The sequence below is a fragment of the Zingiber officinale genome, chromosome 5A, assembly GCF_018446385.1.
Source record: "Zingiber officinale cultivar Zhangliang chromosome 5A, Zo_v1.1, whole genome shotgun sequence".
Lineage (NCBI taxonomy): Eukaryota > Viridiplantae > Streptophyta > Magnoliopsida > Zingiberales > Zingiberaceae > Zingiber > Zingiber officinale.
This window is the reverse complement of record NC_055994.1, coordinates 105,518,309-105,526,840: the sequence shown is the minus strand read 5'-3', so window position 1 is coordinate 105,526,840 and position 8,532 is coordinate 105,518,309. Positions and strand designations below refer to the sequence as shown.

At 53.8% G+C, this 8,532-nt stretch overlaps 1 protein-coding gene across 1 annotated transcript; it reads left to right on the top strand.

Annotated features, from left to right (window-relative positions):
* The first annotated feature begins 254 nt into the window (after positions 1–254).
* Positions 255–1,541, top strand: LOC121979871 (aspartic proteinase CDR1-like). Its single transcript, XM_042531854.1, has one exon. The coding sequence runs from the start codon at positions 255–257 to the stop codon at positions 1,539–1,541; it is 1,287 nt and encodes a 428-aa protein (XP_042387788.1).
* Positions 1,542–8,532: the final 6,991 nt, after the last annotated feature.

Here is an 8,532-nt window from a genome sequence, read left to right as displayed (position 1 = left end):
CGTATTGGTAATTTAGAGTTCTGGTTTGAGATAAAAAAGACGATTTCGCTTCCTATAATTGATAGAATTCAGGAGCCAGTTCGTTTCGCTGAGGCAGATTCTTAATTAGTAAAGAATTAAAGATCGATCATCAAATTGATCCATTCGTATTCTGAACCTGCCCTTTAATTCCATTCACATTGCTCCATTCCTCTCTATAAAATCGCATCTCGATCGATCCATCCATCCATCACAAGCTCGATACTAATCCGATCATGGCGACCTTTCTTGCGCTCTCCTTAGCGGTTCTAATGGCGGCGGCGGCGGCGGCCGCTTCTGGAAGCTTCAGCATCGAGCTGATCCACCGTGACTCGCCCAAGTCGCCTCTGTACAACCCCGCCGCCACCCGCGTCGACCGCGCCCGTGCCGCCGCCCGCCGCTCCGCCTACCACGGGCAACGCCTCTCGGCCTCGGCCTCCCACGACATCGTCTCCAAAGTCGTGGCCGACACAGGCGAGTACCTGATGGAATTCCAACTCGGGACGCCGGCGTTCAAGATCATGGCCATCGCCGACACCGGCAGCGACCTTATCTGGACCAACTGCAAGCCCTGCTCCCAGTGCTTCGATCAAGTTCAGCCCCTCTTCGACCCCCGCAACTCCACCACCTTCAGCCCGATCTCCTGCCAGTCGCAGGCCTGCGAGGCCCTCCCGTCCCAGGGCTGCGACGACAATTCCGACTGCGAGTACCACTACGCCTACGGTGACAGATCCAACGTCGACGGCGTCCTCGCCACCGAGACCTTCACCTTCGGCTCCACCAAAGTTTCCAAGATCGCCTTCGGTTGCAACTCCCAGAGCTCTGGCACCTTCAGAAATACCACCAGCGGCCTCGTCGGGCTCGGCGCCGGAGCCGTCTCTCTCGTCTCCCAACTCTCCCCGAAACTCGACAGCAACTACTTCTCCTATTGCTTGGTCCCCATCATGGACGAAAAATCCAGCAGCAAGCTCGTCTTCGGCTCCGCCGGCAAGGTCGCCGAGAGATCCAAGGTCACCACTCCTATGTCGATCGAACAATCCTTCTACGCCCTCAGTCTGGAGGAGATCAGCGTCGAGGGCGGCGGCTCGGTCTCGGTCAACTCTTCGTCTTCCTCCCAATTAAGCGACGGCAACATCATCATCGACTCCGGGACGACCCTTACCTTGCTGTTCGAAGACGTGGTCTCGAGCCTGGTGGAGCAAGTGTCGCAGGTCGTTGACCTTTCTCAAGTTGACGATCCGGAGGGACTTTTCCCGTTGTGCTTCCAGGTGAGCCAAGAGTCCGACCAGGAAAAGCTGCCGACGTTGACGTTCAAGTTCGCCGGAGACGCGTCGGTTAAGATGACCCCTCTGAACATGTTCCTCGAGGTGGAGGAGCAGGTGCTGTGCCTCGCGGTGACGGCGACCACGGCGGACGTCGGCCTGCAAATACTCGGGAACGTGGCGCAGCAGAATTTCCACGTGGGATATGATCTGGACAACAAGGAGCTATCCTTCGCCAGCAAGGACTGTACCAAGCTTTAGATTGCGTGCTGGTTAAATGTGCATTTCATGCATGCGTGCGTGCATGAGATTAATTAATCATGCCTGTGGTCGCGAATTTAAAACTTGTTGCATTTTTCATTTCCAGCATTACTTTATTTTTGTTAAATTTTAATTGTACTTTGGCAGTTCAGCAAGTTGAAATAAAATAAAATAAAATAGTGTTAACTTATATTACTTTGATGATTATTAATTATAAATAATATATGATAATCAATTTAGATTATAAAACAGATTAAAATACTGACAATTGTAAGTCGTAAAAAATAAAATTATAACACCCTTAAACCCAACCCTCTTTTTCCCCTACGCCTTGCGCCTCGTTGCAAGCCGCAGTAATTCACGAGCACCTCACTGTCGCTGCCTCGCCCAGCCTGGAATCACGATGGCGAGGATTCTCGATTCTCTCTCTCTCGTAAAAGTGTAAAACCCTATTCCTACCCGGATCCGCGCGCCGCCTCACAGGATTCTCGAATCTCTTCTCAATAGTCTCTCATCTCCATTGATACGGTGCATAAGAGGAAGGTCAGGTAGTTATCGTAGTCAAGAGTCAAGCCTATGGAACGGTCAAAAGTCCAGCCCCCGTGAAGGTCAGAAGTCAAACTTGCATGACATTTGATACGGTTAGTGATGGAGGGGCCCAAGAGGAAAGGATTAGAAAAGTCCAGGCTATGGGGCGGTCAAAAGTTACGAGGAGGTGGCGGTCAATAGTCATGACGACTTGGCGGTCAAAAAGGCAGGCTGACAGGGCAGTCAGGGCTCAGCATAGGCAGAAGCGGGTTGGGAGCGGCAGAGCTGAGAGGAGTCAGCTCGATCCACAGGCCTGCAGTAGAGGGCCCGGAAACACAGAGCACATAGGCCGGTCAGGAGCGGCAGAGCTGAGAGGAGTCAGCTCGATCCACAGGCCTGCAGTAGAGGGCCCGGAAACACAGAGCACATAGGCCGGTCAGGAGCGGCAGAGCTGAGAGGAGTCGGCTCGATCCACAGGCCTGCAGTAGAGGGCCCGGAAACACAGAGCACATAGGCCGGTCAGGGTCGGCAGAGCTGAGCGGAGTCAGCCCGAACCACAGACCTGCGGTTGAGAGCCAGGAAGTACAAAGTGCAGGATGCAAGGCGGTATCGGCAGAGCTAAGCAGAGGCCGAGAACTGGAAGTATAGGCCAATGGGTCGGAAGCGGGCCCGAGCTACAGACCTGCGGTTGAGGGCCAGGAAGTACAAAGCGCAGGATGCAGGTTGGAGATCAGCGTAGCTATGTCTAGACAGTTAGGGCTGCAGGTCTGCAAGCGGGAGGCCTGGAAATACGAACCACAGGTGCAGGCTGGTGCGGGGGCACAATGAATCGGAGGAGCTAAGTAATACGGGAGCGGAGAATCTCAACGGTCCGTCAGAGGTAATCATTACATACCAACAATGCGAGTGAAGGCGAAGGTTCCTGAAACGAAAAGATGCCCTCATAGCCAGTAGTAGCCTGCCAGCTGTCTCTCACTACAGGACAAAACCCAAGTGCGAAGGCGGAGGTTCCTAAACAGAAAGATGCTTTCGCAACAAATAGCAACGCGACAGGTGTCCAGGACTAGAGGACAAAGCCGGGCGTCCAACGTTTTCTGACAGGAGGGCAGGTTCTAGCAGGAGGACGCATAAAAGGGGAGAAATCCCTCGTACGCAGGTACGCACACACACTCTCTCGTCACTTCTTTCCACAACTGTTTTTCCCTTCTGCTTCTCTCTGTTCTTTCTGGGGAAAAAGGACCTGACTTGAGCGTCGGAGGGCCTGATCCGGGGACTTTTTCCATGGGTTTCGGTCCCTAACGTGGGAGGGGGAGATCGTCTGAGTGTGCGCAGGGTCCTGTAGCGGCGTTAGCCACCCGTGGGGAGCCTGCATCGCCCGCGACTTCCCGTCAACGCCCAGTCCACCGCGACCGGCCTCTGTCCGACTCAGCCTCCGGACGGGATCAAATTTGGCGCCGTCTGTGGGAACACAAGAGCCTGTTCCGGAGCGTGAAGATGGAGGACTCCGGTCGAAGCTCTAGCCGGAGGATCAACGTGACTATGACTGCGGGGGAATACGAGCTTTTCAAGGAGGTTAGGAAGCAAGCCGCCTCCGAAAGACAAGGCACAGTTTCACGACCCCGCCTAGCCCCTGAGGCATCCAAAGAACTAGCTCCCGCTTCCGACAGGAGCTCAAAGAGGAAGCAGCCGGAAGAACTTCCACGTGCTTCATTCCGAGAGCCCCGTCGCGATTATCATCGGGCTGGACCTCGCGGGCGCAGTCCAAAGAAGGAGGAGCCGCCAGCCTCAGTGGCGGAAAGCTCTCTACACCCACCTCGGGATTCAGGAAAGGGGAAGGACGTGATCCTGGCTGAAGACCTGTCTGAAGATCCTGACGATAAGGTACCTTTCTCTGACCAGATCTTAAAAGAAAGCTTGCCGAGGGGTTACCGAGCCCCAAACATTGGAGAATATGATGGGAGCAAGGACCCAGAAGAGCATCTGAGAAAGTTCAAGAACGCGGCTATATTGTATCAATATAGCGATGCCATCAAATGCCGAGTCTTCCTGCACACTCTGTCTGGATCGGCGCAAAAGTGATTCGATGGATTGCCCCCAGAATCCATCAGTCGCTTCAGGGACTTCAAAACGGCCTTCCTACGCCGTTTCGCCAGCAGTCGTAAGTACCAGAAAACCGACCATTGTCTTTTTGCTCTCAAGCAGGAGTCAACTGAGCCCCTGCGAAGCTACATCAATCGATTCAGTCAGGTAGCCAACGACGTCCCCTCTGCCACCTCTGAGATACTGATGAGCGCCTTCTCCCACGGATTGCGAGAAGGGGAATTCTTCAGAGATCTCATCAAAAACCCCGCCCGGAGTTTTGACGACATGGTAGAGAAAGCCTCGTGCTACATCAAAGTGGAGGAAGCGCAGGCCGCCAGGCGGAAAGCCGAGAAGACGATGGCATCAGGCAACCGACCTGAAAGAAGAGCACCCCAGCCCTTCCAGCGCATTCAGCCAAGGCCTACCCCCCAGCCCGCGCAGGGAGCCAGACCAGCTCCGCGAGTCGCCGCCATACAAGCGCCCAGGCCTGGACCAAGAGGCGCATGCACGATCTCAGCAACTGCTTCCAATTCGCCCGGGATTCCAGGCGAGCTGCGGAGCAAGGCTTGCCTCCCCCGGCGCTGGCGCCTCAAATACAGAGAATGGAGGAAGAACGGGCTGCAGCTGGACGTGCTCGGCAGACCCGGCCCGACCTAGCTGGCCCATCTAGCCAAGCTGGCCCCGGCGAAGACCGAAGAGAAGCCGGAGAACTTGATAATCGGGGCAACGTGGCTATACGAGAGATCGGTATGATCTCAGGAGGACCCACTGACGGGGACTCAGGCCGGGCTCGTAAAGCACATAGCCGGCGACTATATGTGGGGGTCGTGGGATGCAGCTACGAGCAGGCATCTGGTCCTGTCCTTAGCTTCGGGCCCCAAGACTTGGAGGGTTTAGAGCTGCCCCACGATGACGCCCTCATAATCAGGGCCGTTATTGCTAATAGCCGAGTGGCTCGGGTCTTTGTGGATACCGGGAGCTCGGTCAACATTTGAGGAGATGCAGATCGACGCCTTGAGCTCCACCGTAACCACTCCTTGACGGGTTCATGTGTAATGAAGCCCCATGGGTCGACTGTCGCCATTTCCATGGGCACCGAGCCACAGCGCACGCGAGGAGCACTTTCATTGTGGTGGATTCGCCTCCCACAACGTTATCCTGGAAGGCCACCGCATGAGTTCCGGTCATTGCTTCCACGTTTCACCAGAAGATCAAGTTCCCGGTCGGCGAGCAGGTCGGGGAGGTCAAGGGGGAGCAGAAAGCGTCTCGTAGCTGCTACATAGACATGGTCCGAGTAGAGGCGCGCAAAAGCCGTAGGGCGCAAGATGGGGGAGTACACGCTATCCAAGAGGAACCGCTACCTATCACTGAAGAACCGATTTCTTGGGAGGATGTTCAGCTACACCCCGACAGATCGGAGAGCATCACTCGCATCGCCAGTGACTTACCTCCAGAGCTTAAGGTGGAGCTAATACAGTGTCTGCGTCGCAACCGAGACGTCTTTGCTTGGTCGCCAGAGGAGTTGCCCGGGGTCAGACCAGAAGTAGCCGAGCACAAATTGCATATTATGCCCGAGGCTAAGCCAGTCAAGCAGAAGAAGAGAAACTTCCCTGCTGAGCATAATAAAATTATCCGAGCTGAAGTAGAGCAGCTCCTGAAGGCTGGGCACATCCGAGAGGTGCAGTTCCCGTCCTGGCTCTCTAACGTCGTGTTGGTAAAGAAGCCAAACAACAAGTGGAGGGTGTGCATAGACTTTCGCGACCTCAACAAGGCCACTCCAAAAGACTGTTATCCGCTCCCGCGTATCGATCAGGTAGTGGACTCAACAGCTGGTTGTGAAAGGATATGCATGATGGACGCTTATTAGGATCAAATACCCTTAGCCCAGGAAGACCAGGAGAAGGTCACTTCATAACGGCCGACGGTACTATACCGTCATGCCATTCGGACTCCGGAACGCTGGGGCTACCTACCAAAGGATGATGGACAAAGTCTTTCGGGCTCAGATCGGGCGGAATGTAGAGGTTTATGTTGATGACATCCTGATCAAGTCCCCTCTGGCGTCCATTCTGATAAAGGATATAGAAGAAACCTGTGGGACTCTGAGGCAATATGGGGTGAAGCTGAATCCCTTGAAATGTCTGTTCGGGGCCAAAGGAGGGAAGTTCCTGGGTTATCTGGTGACCGAACGAGGGATAGAGGCCAACCCTGAGAAAGTGCAAGCCCTTCGGAACATGCAGGTCCCTCAAAATCTGAAGGAGACGCAGAAGCTGGTCGGCAGGATAACAGCCCTGTCCCGATTTATCTCCAAATCCGCAGATAGAGCGGCGCCCTTTTTCAAAGTGCTCAGGAAAGCGGCCAAGTTTCAGTGGACGGAAGAATGCACACAGACCTTTGAAGAGCTGAAGCAGTACCTGGAGTCTTTTCCATCGCTGTTTAAGCCTATTGTGGGAGAACCTCTTTGGGTCTACTTGTCAGCTACCCCCGAGGCCGTGGGGGCTGTGCTGGTTAAAGAGCAGGACAATGTACAACGGCCAGTGTATTTTTTCAGTCATCTATTGAAGGGGGCTGAGTCTCGGTATACGGCCCTGGAGAAGTTGGTCTATGGACTTGTTCTCATGGCTCGGCGTCTCCGACCGTATTTCTTGGCGCACCCCATTACCGTCTTGACGAACAGTACAATGGGCCGAGCTCTCACCAAGGTAGAAGTGGCGGGCCGGCTTATCAAGTGGGCAACTGAGCTAGGGGAGTATGACATACAATATCAGCCTCGAACCGCAATCAAAGCACAGGCTCTGGCGGATTTCCTGACAGAAGTATACCCAGCGGACTCAGAAGAGGTCTGGAAAATCTACGTGGACGGGTCGGCTAACCATCGTGGGAGTGGTGTAGGAGCACTACTCATATCCCCACAGGGAGATATCATGCAGTTGGTCGTGCGGTTAAGTTTCAGAGCTACCAACAATGAGGCAGAATATGAAGCTCTACTAACAGGCCTGCAAGCAGCTCGGCATGTGGGGGCGAGTCGAGTCATCATACATTCCGATTCCCAGCTGGTAACTCAGCAGACAACCGGGCAATTTGGGGTGAATAGCGAGAGGATGCAAGTTTATAAGGAGGCTTATGAAAAGTTGAAGGGAGAATTCAAGGAGATCACAGTCACGAAGATTCCTAGAACTGAAAATGAAAGAGCGGATGAGTTGGCTAAAATGACTAGTTCCCTGAGTACATGGACGATCGACCGATCTATAGCGCAGACCTTCCTTGTAGCCCAGATAGATTTACAGAATAACGCGGGAGAAGTAATTGATTGGAGAGCGCCCATAATGAGCTTTCTTCAGCAAGGAGCCCTACCCACCTGCCCTGAAGAAGCGCGTATGATCAGGAGGCAAGCCCACTCTTATGCAATGATTGGGGATCAGCTGTACAAAAGGTCTTTCTCCAGGCCTCTACTCAAGTGCCTGAATATGGAGGAAGCGGACCAGGCCTTGCGAGAGATACATTCGGGGTGCTGTGGTAATCATGCTGGGGGAAGAACGCTGGCTCGGAAGGTACTGCTGGCTGGTTGTTTCTGGCCTACCTTGCAGAAGGACGCACAGAGGTTGGTGAATACTTGTCTATCATGCCAGAAGTACCAGAACCTGACGCACAGACCTACAGAGCTGCTGAGAACTTCTACAGTATCCTGCCCTTTCGACCAATGGGGTATGGATATCGTGGGGCCTTTCCCGATGGCTACCGGGCAGAGGCGCTTCTTGTTGGTAGCAGTAGACTACTTCTCTAAGTGGGTAGAAGCAGAAGCTTTAGCCAGAATCACTGAAGATGCGGTGATCCAGTTCCTATGGAAAAATATCTTTTGCAGATTTGGCTTACCTCACAAGTTGGTATCGGATAATGGCCGACAATTCCAGGGACACAGGATACAGAATTGGTGCAAGGGGTTCGGCATAACTCAGGCCTTCACCTCAGTGGCTCATCCTTAAAGTAATGGTCAGATCGAGGTGGTCAATCGGGAGATAGTACGCGGGCTTAAAGTCAAGCTGGATCACATGGGAGGCAGCTGGGTAGATGAGCTCCCAGGCATTTTGTGGGCCTACCGTACGACACCCCGAGAGAGCACAGGTCTGACACCCTTCCATCTGGTCTACGGTAATGAAGCGGTGGTTCCTCTGGAGGTCGGGATACCTTCTGTAAGAAGGATGATGTACGATGGAGAAAACACCGAGCGGCGGCTGGCTGAACTGGATTTCATCAGCGAAATTCGTGAGCAAGCAGCTGTCAGGTTGGAAGCCTACAGACAGAGGATGAGACAGAACTATAATAGGAAGGTGATCCCTTGATTCTTCGGAGAAGGTGATCTGGTCTGGAAGCAGATAAAGCC

What these genes read in the sequence shown, in the direction of transcription:
- LOC121979871 (XM_042531854.1), top strand. Translation starts at nt 255, where the DNA reads ATGGCGACCTTTCTTGCGCTCTCCTTAGCGGTTCTAATGGCGGCGGCG.